This window comes from Takifugu flavidus, chromosome 20, assembly GCF_003711565.1.
Source record: "Takifugu flavidus isolate HTHZ2018 chromosome 20, ASM371156v2, whole genome shotgun sequence".
Classification (NCBI taxonomy): domain Eukaryota; kingdom Metazoa; phylum Chordata; class Actinopteri; order Tetraodontiformes; family Tetraodontidae; genus Takifugu; species Takifugu flavidus.
Window position 1 is genome coordinate 2,222,354 of NC_079539.1, and position 17,595 is coordinate 2,239,948.

The 17,595-nt window shown below is 42.1% G+C and overlaps 3 protein-coding genes across 5 annotated transcripts; 1 reads left to right on the forward strand and 2 right to left on the reverse strand.

The window, feature by feature from the left end:
• pnx (posterior neuron-specific homeobox) lies at window positions 1-1,011 on the reverse strand. Its single transcript, XM_057019024.1, has 2 exons — window positions 689-1,011; window positions 1-592 (listed from the first exon to the last, which is right to left on the reverse strand). Exons 1-2 carry the CDS (start codon window positions 897-899, stop codon window positions 81-83), a joined length of 723 nt encoding a protein of 240 aa, XP_056875004.1. The 5' UTR covers window positions 900-1,011; the 3' UTR covers window positions 1-80.
• A 998-nt stretch (window positions 1,012-2,009) lies between these two features.
• ash2l (ash2 like, histone lysine methyltransferase complex subunit) lies at window positions 2,010-9,594 on the forward strand. Of its 2 annotated transcripts, XM_057018969.1 has the most exons (18): window positions 2,010-2,033; window positions 3,806-3,864; window positions 4,326-4,392; window positions 4,478-4,623; window positions 4,726-4,814; window positions 4,891-4,985; window positions 5,287-5,382; window positions 5,477-5,572; window positions 5,642-5,717; window positions 5,915-5,932; window positions 7,183-7,282; window positions 7,394-7,611; window positions 7,687-7,854; window positions 8,290-8,483; window positions 8,561-8,653; window positions 8,735-8,833; window positions 8,897-8,956; window positions 9,038-9,594. In XM_057018969.1, the coding sequence occupies exons 1-18, from the start codon at window positions 2,025-2,027 to the stop codon at window positions 9,143-9,145; spliced, it is 1,791 nt and encodes a 596-aa protein (XP_056874949.1). In that variant the 5' UTR covers window positions 2,010-2,024; the 3' UTR covers window positions 9,146-9,594. The 2 variants fall into 2 exon arrangements, with proteins under 2 accessions (XP_056874949.1, XP_056874950.1); XM_057018970.1 differs by lacking the exon at window positions 5,915-5,932.
• A 341-nt stretch (window positions 9,595-9,935) lies between these two features.
• On the reverse strand, window positions 9,936-15,505 carry grk5 (G protein-coupled receptor kinase 5). Of its 2 annotated transcripts, none has more exons than XM_057018972.1 (16): window positions 15,274-15,505; window positions 14,342-14,431; window positions 14,153-14,265; window positions 13,521-13,598; window positions 13,116-13,213; window positions 12,927-13,019; window positions 12,770-12,833; window positions 12,559-12,699; window positions 12,097-12,287; window positions 11,966-12,003; window positions 11,460-11,549; window positions 11,178-11,386; window positions 10,965-11,102; window positions 10,699-10,836; window positions 10,506-10,637; window positions 9,936-10,428 (listed from the first exon to the last, which is right to left on the reverse strand). In XM_057018972.1, the coding sequence occupies exons 1-16, from the start codon at window positions 15,323-15,325 to the stop codon at window positions 10,366-10,368; spliced, it is 1,728 nt and encodes a 575-aa protein (XP_056874952.1). In that variant the 5' UTR covers window positions 15,326-15,505; the 3' UTR covers window positions 9,936-10,365. The 2 variants fall into 2 exon arrangements, 1 of the variants encoding a protein (XP_056874952.1); XR_008947660.1 differs by having other exon boundaries at window positions 10,405-10,428; window positions 10,699-10,831.
• Between the last annotated feature and the right edge of the window lie 2,090 nt (window positions 15,506-17,595).

Consider the following 17,595-nt stretch of genomic DNA (forward strand, 5'->3'; position numbering starts at 1 on the left):
ATAAAGTGTTTTAATCCAAAATAAGTTATAATATAATTACATTACAAACAATTAAAAACGCTTTGTCCCTTGAAAGAGGGTCATATTCCACACAAAAACAGCGCATCTTTCTCCATTTGTGCGTAGTCACTCTGTGCGCTTTTACGCATTACGTAATGGTGATAAGGCGCCACCAGCTGGAGCGTCGTGCGCTGCTGACAGTAGAGGGGACTGGAGGTCAGAGGGTAGCAGACATGAGTGTGCGATGACAAGTGTGATGTGAAAAAGCTCTGCTCCTCCTCGACCTCCTTTCCCTGCGACTGGCGCTCCTTCTTCCACTTGGTGCGCCTGTTCTGGAACCAGATCTTCACCTGAGTCTCGGAGAGGCGCAGGGCCGAAGCGATGCTGTGCCGCTCCAGCACTGACAGGTAGTGGCACCTCTGGAAGCTGTGCTCCAGCATCTGCAGCTGCTCCAGAGTAAAGGCGGTGCGGATCCGACGCCTCTTGGCCTTGGTGGCACCCTGCTTCCCTCGGCATGGAGCCTTCTTCTGCGGCCTGCAGCTTCCACCTGCTGCTGGAGGGTGCGCCACCGATTCGTCTCCGGAGGAATCTCCTGAAAACGCAATTCATAGACAATTGACCGTTTTGCCCCATAAGACATCAACCACACCTCTCTCTATCGGTCCTCTGCGAGTCTGACCTGTCCTACCTGTCGGGCTGATTCTCTTTGTGAATTTTGTGGGATCCAAAATATCCTCCACGGAAAACGGTGTTCTGTGGACGCGCGGTAATTTGACTGCAAGCGGCTGCATGTCACCTCTCTGGGCCGACCACGACGCAACTGTCTGCGTCTGTCCTTCCCTCAGCTTTATATACACACCCCGTGCACACGTCGCCGCACGCGTGAATTTGCATCTCATTGAAATTTGTTGCCTGAAAAGTTGCGGGGACAAACGCAGGCTCAGTGTTTCCTGCGCTGACACGCAGACACGCTCCGGTCCCGTGGGGCCCCCCTGCCTGGCTACTTCCAAATGTAAATGTCCGCTCTCAGCTGGGGGCCACAGAGCCTGCTATTTATTGCAGGGCATCTGGTTAAAATGTGCCCCCTTTCATTCACTCGTGTTTCTTTTTGTGCTTTCACTTGTTATTATTTGCAAATGGGAGATGTTACGCTGGTAGGACACGTGAACCACCTCCTCTGCGTCCTTGTGATGCTAATTTATGGAGTCGTTAAAAGCTAAGTTTGCCACTTTTCTCTTCCTTGACCCCCCACCACCCTTTCCCCAGGGTTCACCACAAAGCTTTGAAGCCCACCAACAATTTTATGAAGCAGAATGCAGAGCTGAGGTAAGACAAGAAAATCCGTGCAGCAAAGTTTTTATATCAAGAAATGAATTAAAAAGGCTGACACATCATTATAATTGATTTAGGTTAAAAGGATAAAAGAGACCACTGTGGAATAGTTATTTACCCAAGGTTATTAATCATGAATAATTTGTTACATTATAGTAATTTAAATTATGACTATGGTACTCTGTTTAAATTGTATATTAGCACAGCTAAATATGCATCTTCTGGGATTATTATAGGCGTTGAGAGGATGTGACACTTCTTTTATACAGGGTGTCATAAGTAAAAATGCTTAATATCATTGGTTGTTCGATTATTTGATTCCTAAAAGGCAGTAAAAGGAAATAATCAGTGAAAATTATTCCTAACTGAAACTATAAAATCACGTTCTTAAATGCCCCTTTAAGCATCTTGTGTTTGAATTGTTCCATTAATGTGTCTGCCTCCAACGGCTTCATTAACTTCACAATTCTGGTAAGTGTCCCATTTTTAAACCCACATTATCACTTGCAGTTTTCCAACCCCCAGAGTGGTCATTCGTCCTAATATGAAGAAGCGTCCAGGGGAGGATGGTTAATGATCCTGTGCAGGTTCAGCGTGACGCCAGCATCTGCCTGTGTAGTTCTATACAGACACCTACAGAGCTGCTGGTATTGAAGGAGCAAGAGGGGCCGGCTCATCAGGACAATTAGCAGATGTCACAAGTGAGCCTGACCCCTCCTGACCCTGGGCTTTGTTTGCAGTATGTTAAGGCCAAAAAAACAAAAATTACCTGGAAACCAATAATGAAGATCAGTCAAAATTAGATCCTTTTTAGACGGTGAACCTCAAGGAAATTTGACAAGCGTGCCTAAACAATGAAAAAAGTCACTGACAATAAAGTCTGAACTGCCTATGATTTTAAAGCATATTCTGTTAATAAATGCTCTTAAGTATGGAGAGATAAGGAACTAAATACGACACAACTTTAGATGGCTTAATATGTCTTTAAATAACAATAATTAATGTATTTTAATTGCCCTCTTGGGTCACGTGTAGCATGCAAATGTAACTAATATATACTATTGATACGAATACTGATCATTGGAAAAATTAATGACAAAGAGTACAAATCAGTTTAAGACTCATATTTAAATGGGAAAAGCTCCCAAAAATATACACATAGTGATACAGTAGGACTGTGAGGGACAATCATTTTTCTAAAAATGTAACAAAATCAGCTGCGATTTAAACTGAAGCATCACTGGTGTGTTTTCATCCCTCCCTGTGATCCCAACACCACAGATGTGTCTTCAGTGCAGGAGGAACAGGGAGGAGAAAACACAACTATTATTGTCTTTACAATGCCTTGAAAGCATTTATTGCAACACTCAGGGGTCCTCTCAGCATTCTTCGCCTCTTTTGAGGGCTGTTTGCTGGCACACTTGTCTTTGTGCTTGACGTATCGTTACCGGTGCACGAACAACCCACGCAAATTCTTTAGGCGAAGGAAGACTTTCAAAATATACGTGGGGTGGTCTCTCCTTAAAACAAAAGCCTTTTTTACAACGTTCTTCCACTGTGTAAACATGGAGAGGACACGTTCAAGACATTAGCATATCCAAACACTTGAGAAATCATTTGATATAGATTTTGGTGCTGTTATATCGTGGAAATGTATTCACATTAACACAGATTTTGTGACTTTGTTTTCCACTTAAATTTGCGTTCAATTAGAGCATTTTTCTGTAAGTTTCAGGTGAAATGATTAGACAACTTGTCAGTGACGACTATTCTCTTAACGAAAAATAAACTCATCAGCTCTTCAAATGAATAACTTCATTGATGCAAAAAATTCTTATTCTGCTAAATACATTGAAAATTCAGATTAATGTTAAGATATTTTAAGACATTGCTTTCTACTTTTTTTCGATGCATGATTGTGTGAATAACGAGACGACCTAATTTCCATGCAACTTAAAGCATTTTTTTATTGTATATTCAGCAGTATCAGATTTTAGCCCAAACCGCTGGCTGCTCTTTCTGTCTCACCACACATAAATCATTGGGGAAAATTCCAGTAGCCAAATCCAAACATCATAATCTCCATAAGTAAGTGTCCACTGTTACATATAAACATTAAACATTAAATATCAATAACACTAAAGGTCACAGTTGGTTTTTCAGTCACATTTTCCAAATGCGTATCATTCTGACATATAATTTAAATGGTATGAATAGTCAATTCCATATTTCTCTCTTGGTTTTCTCCCATCTTAAATAGGACTGACATCCTTTTTTTCAGATTTTTTGCAGTAGTCATCTAAATTCGTCGTCAGTTCTTGAAGTCTCATGTTGACCGGGACAATTGCTTAAAAGGTGCAACGCATCATTTAAACGCGGGGTGTCGCTGTTGCGCGGAATCAGAAACAGTAACCCGGAAGTTGTTTCTCAACTACGCTCTCGCGATGCCTTTTTGTTTTCATTGATTCGAAAGATGGCGTCTGAAGGAGAGGCGGGCAGTGCGGCTGCAACCGAAGCGGAGCCCGGAGAAGGGTATGGCTCCTTTGTAGCTCGATCTTATTTTTACATTCCTATATGGGACTTTATTGAATATTATGTTCATGTGTCGGAAGAAAAATCTCATGGCAGTACGAAATGCTATGAGCCAGCTGGCATGCTAACGTTAGCGCTCAGCAGACAAACCAAGCGAACCACATTAAGTTGTAACTTAAGATTCAGTTCAACTGAGAAAAATAAACGTATCGTTAAACATGTCTAGGATAGTGTTATTCTGTCCCCCTACAAACTTACGAAGTAAGCATAGACTCATTTAGACGTCATGGCTTTCTTTACTTCTTTATTGCCCTATCACCTAAGTGTTTAGTCTGACATTTTCAGAAAGATCTGTCATGAAATGCTACCTTGAGTAAATGGCAGTCGGAATTGTGAATACTTTCCATTGACAATAACTATGAAATACATGTAGATTTTTATTTCATTTAATGTCATTTCAGAGATGCTGCATTTGGGGAACTACCCACCAGCATGGACACCGAATCATCAAATGGCAAAGAAGGAGTGGTAACAGTGCTGATTTGTTGCTTGCATGCTTTTCACAAACTTACTATGAATTGTGATTTTATGAGCGGATCTCCTCATGTGTTAGGAGACGACTGCTGAAGGCTCCGAGGCTGCTGACACTCTGACTGGATCTGGTGATGAAGACAATGGGAGACAGCTTGGAGAGGTGGAGTTGCAATGTGCTCTGTGTATGAAGTGGTTCACTGCGGACACGTTTGGCATTGACACTGCGTATGTATCCTCGTGTTTTTTAAGACACAGATGTCTAGGATTTTTGCCAGCACACTGGATTATTTTATTTTTACCCTCAATATTTACCCTTCTGCTCTACAGGACTTGTCTGCCCTTCATGACTAATTATGTGTTTCACTGCAACATCTGCCACCACAGTGGCAACACATACTTCCTTAGAAAACAAGCAAGTAAGTGTTCCATGCTATGAAAAACTAGAATATGCAATAAAGCATTTTTTTTAGCAGACGTTCCTTTTGTTTTAAGACTTGAAGGAGATGTGCCTCACGGCCCTGGCAAACCTCACATGGAGGTCAAGAACTCATGATGAACACCCAAAGACGATGTTCTCTAAAGATAAGGTTATAAACGCTTGTTCTCAAACACTTAAATGTTCTGGTGCTTTATCTTTAAAACCTCTCATTATCATCTCAGTATTACCTGACTTGAAATAAGGCCGCAATCTGTGGTAGTAGTATTTTAAAAATTCTCATAATTTCTGCAATAGTTGCTGCAATAGCAATATGTTTTAACATATTTTGTATTTATTGTCGTTTAACTCCGCACATTCAAAGTAAAAACACGATAATAAACATTTACTGCCGCTTGTCCTCTCAGCACGACTGTCTTTAATTTGTCGATGGTTTCCATTTCTCTCTGCAGGATATCATACCATTCATCGACAAGTACTGGGAGTGTATGACAACTCGTCAGAGGCCAGGAAAGGTCACTTGGCCCAACAACATTGTAAAAACAATGGTAATATTCTGGGGCAGACGAGTAATGTTATGGTTCTCTTGAAGTGTGATTTTAATGAATGAATTTCATTTTTATCTGTTTTTTCTGGCTCCAGAGTAAAGAGCGTGATGTTTTTCTGGTGAAAGAACGACCTGATCCTGGAAGTAAAGACCCAGAGGAGGAATACCCCAAGTTTGGCCTTTTGGATCAGGTATTGACCATTTATGGGCTGTATGTCACTTATTCCTGTTATATTTGTGTGATTTTAATTCATCTGTAGGACCTGGGAACCATTGGACCCTCATATGACACACAGAAACAAACAACTGCTGCACCCACTGCTGGGGGACTGAATGGTAAGGACATAAAACACTAAAATATAAATTAAATGAAACACCCATATAAAGTTGCATGGATAAAACATTAAGCTCCACTAGTTGACCCTGTAACCACAACGACCAGGAGGAGAGACATCGCAGGCTTGATTAAACTCCTCCAAAGAGTAATGTAAAATATAATGACCATCATGGCAATTTTGTGCACTGTGTTCCAGGTGGATCTCTTTTCTCAGGTGAATATGTAAATGTGGTATTTGGAGCCTTTTTTTATGTCTGTATGCCTTTGGATAGAAGTTGGCCCTCAGGTTAAAATTTAGTTTGTCCTCATCACAAACCAAAATCAATCAAGAAGACAACAAAACCATCTTGTGGGCAACTTCATCCACGTAATTGCAACCTCCCTGTCTGCTCTCTGCATCTGTCTGGTGCCCCGTTCCTTTGAAAAGCTTTGCCCGCTTTGGTCAATGAACACACCTTCCTTGTCTCTGGCTTGCTGCTTATAAGCTATGAAATCCAAAACCTCTCCTCACTAAAATGACACTCTGCCCTTCACATCAAAGTATGAAGGTAAAGTGTCATTTTTTTTAATAAAGTTTGAAGTTGGGTTTCATCCAATGCTGATTAGCCTCACGTCCATTTGTTTAAAAAAAACAGCACGCTGGACACAATGGAAATAATCCAGCACATTAAGCATATATTTCAACTCTGCTCCCACAGTATTGTGAAGTTAAAATTCAACTTCAGTTTGATATAAATAAACAAAATTTAGACTGTGAGGTTTTTGCTAAAACATTGAGCATTGAGTGTGTGTAATGAGATAACTCAAAGACAAACTATTTGATTAAGAAATTGGCAACACGTCATTTAACGTACTCAATTTAAACCAATTAACACCTAAAAGATGGTTTTAAGTAACAGTATTGGGCTTTTTTTTAGCAACTTAATTTTTGAATTTGTAATGAAATATTAGATGGAGACCTAGAGCTTCAGAAACAAGAATTTAGTTTTACATTATGAAGAAAGTAAAGGGGACGGAATAAATCATCTTACAAGAGGCTGATAGTGTATGGAAAATGCAGCGTGAACTAATTCCTACCTTTTTTGCCCGCTGGCTCCCTATGTACACCAAATGCCTAATAACCTCACTTTTTGTGTAAATGTATGTTTGTGTGTCCAGTGGCATTGCTGGTTTAGCTGCAAAAGTAGTTGCCTTTTTTACCCAGTTAAACCAGTGCTTGGGTTTATCTGCACTGACCAATGACCCATTTTTAACAGCGGTCCTGTTATATTTGATGAAGGTGGTAGTCAAACTTGGATTAACAATCTGAAACCACTTTGGCTGTCGTCCTCATTACTTCTGTGTGAAACATTTAAAAGCAACACAGGCTCGCTCCTTTTGACCTTTGCCACTGGTGCGCCTATGTTGGCATCTATGTGTTTCTCTGCTGGTATACTTCATCTAACTAGTCTTGTACTTCATAAGGTGCGTTGGCTCCTGGTCCAGGAAAGGGAAGAGGGGCCAAACGTAAACAGCAGCAGCAGCAAGAGGGTAGTGCTGCAGGAGCCACTAAAAGAACCAGAAGGTATAAGAACTGTCGACCAACGCAGTCTGGTTGTGGCGTGGAGTTATATTAGGATTGTCTGGAATATCTGCAGACTTTAAAACCTTGTGCTTGTTGCCTCTTTTATCACAGTGACCCGCTGTTTTCTGCCCAGCGCTTGCCTCCTCATGGTTATCCTCTAGAGCATCCCTTCAATAAAGACGGCTACCGTTACATCCTGGCGGAACCAGATCCTCATGCTCCAGACCCCGAGAAGCTGGAACTAGACTGCTGGGCTGGGAAACCCATCCCTGGGGACCTGTACAGGGCCTGCTTGTACGAGAGAGTACTGCTGGCCTTACATGACAGAGGTAAATGAAAACAGATTTCAGGAGACCAACGGCTCTTTTTAAAATTGTTTTACAACTAATGAATTATTGTTTCAGCACCTCAGCTGAAGATCTCTGACGACCGTCTGACAGTGACTGGTGAGAAGGGTTATTCCATGGTGCGGGCGTCCCACGGTGTACGGAAGGGGGCTTGGTTCTTTGAAGTTACTGTTGATGACATGCCTCCAGACACTGCAGCCAGGCTTGGCTGGTCTCAACCACTGGGTAGGCAGCGCTTCCCTATTTGTGACTCAAGAGCTTATATTCTCATTATCTTTGGTCACTACTGCTGGCCCCTGATAGGGCAAGCATCATTTCCTCTATGCGTATCATATGGTTGGAACATTTGACTGTAGATTAAAGGAATATTTTTTAGTGGTTTGCGGAGCTTTTAAAAAAACGTCTAATGTGTGATACAGAATGTTATCACTAGATGGTGCCAGTGTCCCAGGAGCACCCGCAACATGAGAACTAGTGTAATGTCACAATATGTTTTACAAGTATAATATTCAGCTTAGTGGGGATTGGAACTGTCAATATTCTGTTTATTATAAACTAAAGTAACATTTAAAGCTGCCTGCAGCTAACCCCCCCCCCCCCTTTTTTTTTTTTTTTTTTTATAAAAATGTAAGTTATGTCAATTTCTTGATAATCTTTTAGGTAACCTGCAGGCACCGCTTGGCTATGACAAATTCAGCTACTCATGGCGTAGCAAGAAAGGCACCAAGTTCCATCAGTCAATGGGCAAACATTACTCCTCAGGCTACAGTCAAGGAGACACTCTGGGCTTTTTCATAGAGCTACCTGACGCTACAGAAACGGCCCGGTCGCTTCCTGATACATACAAGGATAAGGTAACGTGGCATGATGTGGAACTACACTGACCTTGCAGGTGTGCTTAGTCTGATGCTGTAAATCTGATCCCTTTTAGGCTCTAATTAAGTTCAAAAGCTACTTGTACTTTGAAGAAAAGGACTATGTAGACAAAGCAGAGAAAAATCTGAAGGCGGTGAGCCCCAGCAAGGTGAGAAAAGCTCTACAAAATTACAGAGGGACCAAAACTTTACCCTTGACTGTTGCTAACTTGTATATCCTTTTTATTTAGATGATATTCTTTAAAAATGGAATAAGTCAAGGCATTGCCTTTGAGAACCTGTTTGAAGGCCTCTACTTTCCTGCAATCTCCCTTTACAAGAGCTGCACAGTGAGTAGAACATATTTTAAGATTTCATTATTTTCCTCCTTCGATAATCATCTCTCTTTTTAGGTATCTGTCAATTTTGGGCCACATTTTAAACATCCCCCGAAGGACCTAAAGTACCAGCCGGTGAGTTGGTGCAGAGAAGATTCTGATTCCCAAATGTCTCCTGACTTAGTGTTTAATCCGTGTGTGTGTTTTCCCTGTCAGATGAGTGACATGGGCTGGGGAGCCGTCATCGAGCACACACTGGCCGACATGCTGTACCACGTGGAGACAGACGTGGACGGAAGACGAAGCCCTCCGTGGGAAGGGTAAAGTCAGGACACACCCCTGCTGCGAGACGCAACATTTCCCATGAAGCATCAGATCCACGGTGAACGAAACAGCTTCTGTTAAATATCTGGTAGGATCAGAGCTGGAACAGCAGGAAGTTGAAACGGAATCAAAGTAACCTAAAAAAGTACAGACGAGTTTATAAATGGCTCCGTGGCAGCGTTGGTTAACAGACCATTAGCTGGCACCGGTCTCCAAAACATTTGGAAACGAAGCAATTTTTGGTGCTCTGTTGTAAAGACAATATTTCTTTTTTAATTTCTTGTGACATTAATGACCTCCGTGTTGTTACAGGTAACAGACTCAATTTCACTCATTTTTTAGTTAATTCTGCAGACTTTAGGTGTGAAAATTATTTTGCTCGTTGTCTTTTATAATGTCAGTTATTTGCTGTTTTATACTCTGGGTTAAATAAAAATGTGACTAAATAATTCTCAAATCTCTTCATTACCCCTGGATAAGGAACATTTTCTCTCTTTTTTGCTTTTCAAACCTTGCTGAAAATGGCCTCGGCTGCACTTCCTGTGCCTTATCTTGTCAACAACACTCACAAATCACCTTTGAGAATAACAAGACGTTCAAGAATCTTAACACTTTCACCTCCGAACAGAACACAGTTTCTCTGCCCGTTCCAGTCCTCTAATCTTTGGTTTTCAGCCAGAGCAGCTCTACAAAAACAACCTTGCGCTTCACGTAAGGAAGGAAGGAAGCTTTATTTTACTGACTTTTTTCACTGGATTGTTAAGTTCAAATAAATGACAAGTACTCAAGATCAACAAGATCACAAAACAACAATGGCTCTTTAAAGGAAATAAAAAAAGTGAATACATAAGCATCACACACTTATTATAAAACATTTCATTCATTTCAAATACATCGCTTTTTACAAATCTTAAAAACATGCTCCCCTTCAGTGTTGAGCTGCTAACAAAACAACTATAAAACAGGTCCAGATTTTTTTGCCTCCAAGGTTAATAAAGCAGTTCTTTAATTGTTAGCATCAGGGTCCACAAAGCTGACCACCAAACCATTCACCTGCACAAATGTGAAAATCTCACATGGTTTTGAAGGAACATCAACACCCGAGCAATGATGCGGTTCTTTTGAAGACCCTCTTGAGCTTGGGTGCACTGTCGGTTGTCCTCACATGTCTTTGCTGCAGGTATTGTGTGCTGGGATGTTCCTCAGAGAAGAGTTTTTATTTATGTGTTGGCTTCGTCAGTCACCAGCTCCTGTCGGCTTTCATCTGCAGCATCTGGATGATGCTGAAGAAAAGGAGAAGCCCTCAGCCTCTACATGAACTACACAGACCCCCCCTCACAATACAGAAAGCTGCATTTACGTGTCTGCGGAAGATTCGGTGGAGCAGTTTACGTCTGGGGCTGTTGGGGGACTGACACCTGTCCAGGTCAGGTGAGCGAGACCCGTTGGCGCCAAAGACATTCAGCTCCTCGAAGCATCCGGTGTCTATTATCTACAGAAGAGGACAACTGAGGTTCTGTTGAGGCTAGAGGAGCAAATCTTTATGGAAGTACCTCATTTTGCCAGGTGATGGGAACGCTGCCTGTGTTGAATTTGGCGTAGAAGTATTTGTCCGTCTGGTCCAGAGTGACGCCTCTCAGCGTGGAAAACTCATCGATGTCCAGCACGTCGCTGCAGTACACGTGCCTGGGCTTCACAAGCAAAAATCACAACACACGGTGCAAAAGGATGGAGCCAAAGTTCACTTTAACATCATTTGAAAAAACAAAAACAATCAAGTCAAAGAGAGGAGCCGACTGTCAGGCGGGCTGGTACTCACGTCAGGTTTGAATGGAGGCTCCACCAGTCCCGCCTCCAGCATCCTGAAATTGATTTTCTTGAAAAAAGGATGCGACTGTACGTCTTTCCCTCCTGAACTCTGGCAGCCCAGCCTGTGATTTGGCTTTTTGGTCAGTAGCTGCAGTAGTAAAAAGCCATGTCCCTGTCATGTCCTCATAGGTTTCCTTCTCTATCACATCCGACTTGAACTCACCAGTGAACAGATTTGTTTCACGTCGAGGCTGAACTTTTCTCCATACTCCTCCTGGTCCGACAGGATCCTCCGCTCCATCTCTGACGTGCTGTGATGCTCTCCGTGGGCTCGGAACGGAGGCTTTCCTGCCGTCATTTCATAAATCAGGCAGCCGAGGCCCCACCAGTCAGCGCTCACCCCGTAATGCTTGCGGCCGATCACCTCAGGAGCTGAAATCACAGTAGTGTGATGGCGCACTTCTGGAATCAGCGCAGTGACACCACATCTGTGTTCCATACACACCCATGTATCCCAGCGTGCCCACCCTGCCATGCACCAGCTTCCCATCCGTCAGTCTGACAGCCAGGCCCAGGTCAGAGATGCGGATGTGTCCTTTCCGGAAAAAAATAGGCCCAAAAACAAACCTTAGACCAGTTGGGTAGTGTGACAGCTACGTTGCAACAGGAACCTCAAGACAAACTATGAGTGATGGCACGAATTTGCCCTTGTCACTGCGCGCAAATGATTGCGTCATTCCTTCAGTGGTGTGAGACGGGAAGGAGCAGCTGGAGAGATTAAATAGTTACCAAACTCCCAGGCGCAAGTGTTTTGTCAGTTATTTGCCACGCCTTTGTCTCTAGTATTTCCAAAACATCCTCGGCACCATTTCCTCCTCAGCGTTCTAATTACCTGAAGCTCTTGTCTGGTTAACAATTTATGTTGTTTTCTGAGCTAAAAATTGACCAGCAGTGAGATTTTATTCCACCCTCTATAGAACTTTTTATCCAGCTTTTACTTAAACTACCTACCGTTGTCATCCAACAAAATGTTTTCTGGTTTTAGATCCCTGAAGGGGAAAAAAAGATGATTTAATAACTTATAAAACCCACAAACTGTAAGCTAATCTTTAAAAAAAAAATACAGGTAGAGGAAGACTGACCTGTATAATATCGACTCATTGTGGAGGTGCATGAGGCCACAGCAGACCTGTGCAGCGTAGAACTGGACTCGGTCTTCGCTCAGTCCAGGCTCGCCGATGTTATAAATGTGGAAATTCAAGTCGCCGCCGCTCATCATGGTCAGAACCATACAGAGGGCATGTTTGGTCTCGTAGGCATACGCCAGGTTCACCTAGGAGGATGTAGGAGCACGGCAGTGAACAAAAAGACCAAATACACAAGGGCATGGAACTCACTTCCTACTGCTCAAACAGCATGAAATGGAATATTTGGAAGGGAACTATTGCCTCTGTCGCCTCTTCTACATTAGCTTATTGCTAACGGGGCTTTATGTATTAATGTGTTAGTGCCAAAAATAAGGAGACATCTTTGGAATTCAGTCAAAACAAGCGACGTGCGTTTGTGGTTGGAATTTGTTCCGTGGTCGTTGGTATGTTCCTCACCACAAACCGGCTGCTCAGCCCTTCCAGTATCTGTTTCTCATTGAGAGCCATGGCTTCTCCTCCCCTCTTCTTTATGTGAGTCTTCTCCAGCTTTTTGCAGGCGTACATCATCCCGGTGGCTCGGACCTGACAAGCCCACACCTGTTGAAAAAAACATTTAAAAAAAATAAACACGGAGCACTGATATTTATAATAGAATCCAATCTGTTACCTCGCCAAATCCTCCTTTCCCCAGGACCCTGTACTGTCTGAATCCATGCTTGGTGATGGGCTGCCTTGAGGAGAAAGATGATGCACAGTTGCAAATACAACATCTGTGAGCTGGACTGTGACCGACGGTAAACGTAGAGGCCAAAATGCTCGCTGACCTCTCCACCATCTTCCATTGTAGAAACCGGTCAAAATACATGCTGTTCTGGTACTGACTGAAGGGCTCTCCTCTGAGGTACTTGTGAAGCGCTCTTGTTCAAGATAAGGGAAGCCATTGGTTATTGACACACACACACACACACACACACACTCACAAACACACATGTGGAGAGAACAGGCTGACGTACTCCCTGCAGGCCTGAAAGACATCTGAGCAGGGATCAGCCTCCAGACTGTGGCTGCAACTCTGCTCATGGCTCAGCAGGGTGGACACACACTGATTGGACTGAGAGAGCACAGATTAAAGCAGGGACATCCAGACCCAGTGCTCAGTGGCCACAATCCGGCCAGTGTTTCTGTCCGACCAGGCAGAAAATGCTTTCACCGAGGAAAGTGGGATCCCAGGTGAGGGCTTCGTCTACCTGGTCGGACAGGAACCCGGTAGGATTGCAGCCCTCAATGTCTGGGTGTGGACCACCCTGGATTAAAGCATTCTGAGGGAGGCTCATGGTGTGTTTGGATGATGTGTATGTGTAGGTCATTTGGGATTATGGAAAAATGGAGTTTTGATGTGTTCTGTGTAAATTCCAAACCTCGCTGTTGAGGAACCGTTTAATTATTCGAATGCCAAACTCTCTCCTCTCCTCATCTGATTTTCTTTCAAAGTCTTCCTAAAGAAAGAGGACCGGGGGAAATTATCATCACATGTTTGTTTAAATGCATTCAGTATGTGCAGCTAAAGGACAGTTTATCTTAAAATTAAATGTGCACAGTTCTGGAATGTGAATTGCACTGTTTTGGCACTGCAACGTCTGACTGAAGGGCACGTGTTGCATCGCTATTCAAGTCGGTCTGGAGTCTGTGGTGATTGAGTCATCATTAAAGTAGTTCATTCTAAGTCACATATGAAGTTTTACTATAACTGTTTTGTTTTTTTCTAAAGATAACAATCTTTAACTGATGAAGTATCTAAGGTGACCTTTGTTATAAAACAAGCTGTCAGAAATCAGGACACTCTGGAGAAGTCACTTCCTGTCTTGGTCACATGACTGTCACCTGCTCACCACACCTGGGGGTTTAGCACATGTTGCTCAGGGAGTTAAGTCAAACTTAAAGCTGGATAAGGTGGAGTTGAGGGTATTTAAAGTGTTTGTGAACCCTGTTTTTAGTTATTTGGCATGTAAAACACTCATTTATTATTTTGTGTTAGTTTAACATGCTGTACCAATGCATCCAGGAGGGATATGTAGTTCTGCAGATCGGGTCGAGTCTGGCAGAAGAGCTTAAAGAGTTTCTTTCCAATTGGCTGTTTCACGCACAGGCTCTGGTATTCCCTCTCTGGAGGTGAAACATACAAAGAAACATTAAACTTGCGTCTTGAGGCTGCATCGCCGTATGAAACACTCATATGCACCTATGCTGGCAGCTAGCTCTGCACACTGACTGATGGAAGGAAACCGGAGCATCTCCTTCCACCTCCCGCTTCGGCCTTTGCTGCCTCCGCCTGTGGAGAACGTGAAAAGGAGAAGAACACGGTAAGTTGCCTGCAGCAGCAAACAAATTAATCTGTTTCCTAATGCCTGGAAACACAATTGCTTGTGTGCTTAATTTAGCACTAAACTTACTGTCACACCTCCTGTGACGCCACGGTTTGCGAACATGCACGAGTGACCTGTCAGGTTTCAGACAAAGGTACGCTCTGCATACAGCGAAGGAGCTATTAATAGCTCTGAGGTAAGCAGAGCCTGTGGGACCACATTGCTCTGCAACGTACGTTCAAGCAGAAATGTCTCAATTTTCTTAATGGGCATTTATTTGCCAAACAGAAAGTGTGATTCCGCGATTTTGTGAGGGTGGAGGAGCAGAAATGTGAGGCGGAAAAAGCACCAATCATGCAGCCAATATTTAACTCTCTCATCTGTCTCACAAAGCTCCTTAAATGGCTCAATCAAGACATGATGGGAACAACACACACATTTCAGTCATGTAATCTTGTAAGGAAACACTGCTAGGAAACACTGGTATTATGGGAGTCCACCAGTGATACTCCAGCATTGACCTGTTGGGACACAAGAGCCTGCAAAGAGCAGGATTCCTTTAACTTTACTGCAGATTCTCTACTAATTTTCTGAAATTCATCCTCAGGAGAGGACATCATGATACACACATTGACATGTATTGCCTTTAATTTGATTTTATTCATTTAGATATGATGAATTAAATGAGAATAAATAATGCATCCTACTAAATATCCTAATTTCCCACTCGTTTAAGGCTTCTTGGATCTTCGCTGACGTCCCTAAACATGTCAGTATAAGAGAAATGAATCCATACAAAAGTGCTTACCTTCTCTGGCTCGAATCAGAGCGCTGTTTGCTGCAATGCTTTCAATCTCCATGGAGGAGTGTGTGTGTTTGGCCTAAAGGCTGTGTGTGTCCAATTGTCCAACACTGAGTTACATCCAGATTTTATGCACCCACTGTATTAAAATAAGGCCTCATTGTCAACGACGAGCTTCCAGCCGTTGGAGCTTTGGTGGAACCTGCTGCACCGTTTGCTTCACTGATGAATGAAGGTGCAGATCCTTGACACATTTATGACGATGGTGCAGCCCCAAGGCAGGACACTCCCTCCTGACTGAGGCAGGGCCACGCAGATCAGATATTCAGCCAGAGCCTGACGGCAGCTCAGTCAGCTCCAGTTTCATCATCAGCTCTGTGCACTAAACTTTGGTTCACCTACCACTGTGGAGAATTTGAGATTTACAAGCCACTAATACAATCAAACCTCCACAGTGTACAGAAATTCTGTATTTGTTACATTATATGTATAAAAAAATCTTGTGATCTTATTTGATTGGAATATTTAATTTAAACTAGATTTGCAAGGCTCATACATTGATAATGATTTCAATTTAAATGCTTTCCTGTGATTTAACCCTCATTTACAATCAATTTTTACATATTTGGCCGCTGAGGAGCAAAATAAAGTATCAGCAAAGTTCCAAATAACACTAGTGTAGAGTGAGAGATCTGACCCAACCTCTTTCTACCTGTGTAATGTGGAAGGAGAATATGGGAATGACCTTATCTGCTGTACCTGAAGACATTCAAGTCTATTTGTGTCAAAAACATATATTTTTATTGCTTTTTTTCTTCGATTTCTTCCATGCTATTCTAAGTTGGTTATGTATTTTTCTGCCGCCTCAACATTTTAAATGATCTGAACATTTATTAAGTTGAATACTCAAAAAGAGTAGTAATACCGACATCTAGAGGACAAAGGATACTACTGCAGCCTATGTAGCGCATTATTGGTACAATGCTGTGCCAGGAGGCTCCTATCAATACGTGTTTTTAGTTTTTATTAATAGACACAACCTCTGTGATTCCATTCGGTGTCATTAAAAGGCTACGTGTGCTGATCTAAATCTCAGTAAAATCATAAAGGCTCAGCAAATAAGTTTTCAATGTTCTCATTCACTTTGAGGATTTCAGGAGAGATTCAAGGATCTCACAGTTTATATGAGGTAAATAAGCAATAAAATGATTTCAATACTTGACCGAAGGTTTATTCAGTGCCCTACAGACAGTGGCAGGAGGAAGTTTGGGTGCATGCAACAAAGCACATGTCTTCGTGCTGATTAAGACAAAACTGTAGAGGTAAGGTCAACATCACCAACTCTGTGTCAGACTTTTGATTGTTTTAATGTGAAATCACTGCACAGTCAGATATTTTGCCCTTTTTATTTTCAATCAAAATAAAGTTATTATTATGGAGATATTTTTACACAGAGCCTGAATTCTGGTGGTACAAGGACACATTTGAGAGTTTATATCAGCAGAAGCATGGATGGATGGATGGATGGATGGATGGATGGATGGATGGATGGATGGATGGAGAGAACATAAAGTACATAAAAATACCTCATACACAATATAACATTGTCAAAGATTGAATTTTGTTCGGAAAACTCACCTCTGCTGCTCTCAACATTATGAAAACATCTTACAAAATATTTACATAAAAAATGAGAAATTTATTGATAATGTTTATTTTAACATGCTTACTTTTGCAATTTCCATCTAAAAGAATATGTTGCCTGTTTTCCTCCTGAATATGAACTAATGAATGCCACAGAGATCAACAGTTAACTATAAAAAGATGGTTTCTCACAAATGATTTTGTTACCAATGCAAAAATAAAATTCTATTTTGTAACGTTTTATGCATCTCAACAACAAAACTACTGGCACAGTCCTGTGAATCAAGTTAATGACTTAACTTTCTTAGTTTCATTTCAGGGCCCAAACTGCAGTAAACTTTAGTTTTACCACTCACTCTGCAGGCGGAGGGGCCCCTGGATTGGAATTCCAAGGCCAACGCCAGGCTCAGTTCCACAGTTCTGGGGTAAGATGGTGATTTTTCTCTTTGCTGAAGTCTTGCACCACATCATTAAATGAAATCTGACATCGTGGCTCTCAGGGCCCCTGGTCCACTAAAAGATCTATTTTTTTCACTTGCACTTGCTCTGATAATAGTAATAATATAAATGTTCTTGTTGTGTTTCTGATGTCCTGTTTAAAGACACTTTTGTTGCTCTGGACATCTAAGAAAAACAAATAGACAAGGAATCTATGACAATAGTCTATGGTTGATGCTAAGCAAG

Coding starts and splice junctions, on each gene's coding strand:
- pnx (XM_057019024.1), bottom strand. CDS start 899: ATGAGATGCAAATTCACGCGTGCGGCGACGTGTGCACGGGGTGTGTAT. Junction 593..688: donor AAAGAGAATCAGCCCGACAG/GTAGGACAGGTC, acceptor TTGCGTTTTCAG/GAGATTCCTCCGGAGACGAA.
- ash2l (XM_057018969.1), top strand. Junction 3,865..4,325: donor GAAGCGGAGCCCGGAGAAGG/GTATGGCTCCTT, acceptor ATGTCATTTCAG/AGATGCTGCATTTGGGGAAC. Junction 8,654..8,734: donor AGGCGGTGAGCCCCAGCAAG/GTGAGAAAAGCT, acceptor CTTTTTATTTAG/ATGATATTCTTTAAAAATGG.
- grk5 (XM_057018972.1), bottom strand. CDS start 15,325: ATGGAGATTGAAAGCATTGCAGCAAACAGCGCTCTGATTCGAGCCAGA. Junction 13,214..13,520: donor AACGGTTCCTCAACAGCGAG/GTTTGGAATTTA, acceptor GTGCTCTCTCAG/TCCAATCAGTGTGTGTCCAC. Junction 12,700..12,769: donor GGAAAGGAGGATTTGGCGAG/GTAACAGATTGG, acceptor TTTTTTCAACAG/GTGTGGGCTTGTCAGGTCCG.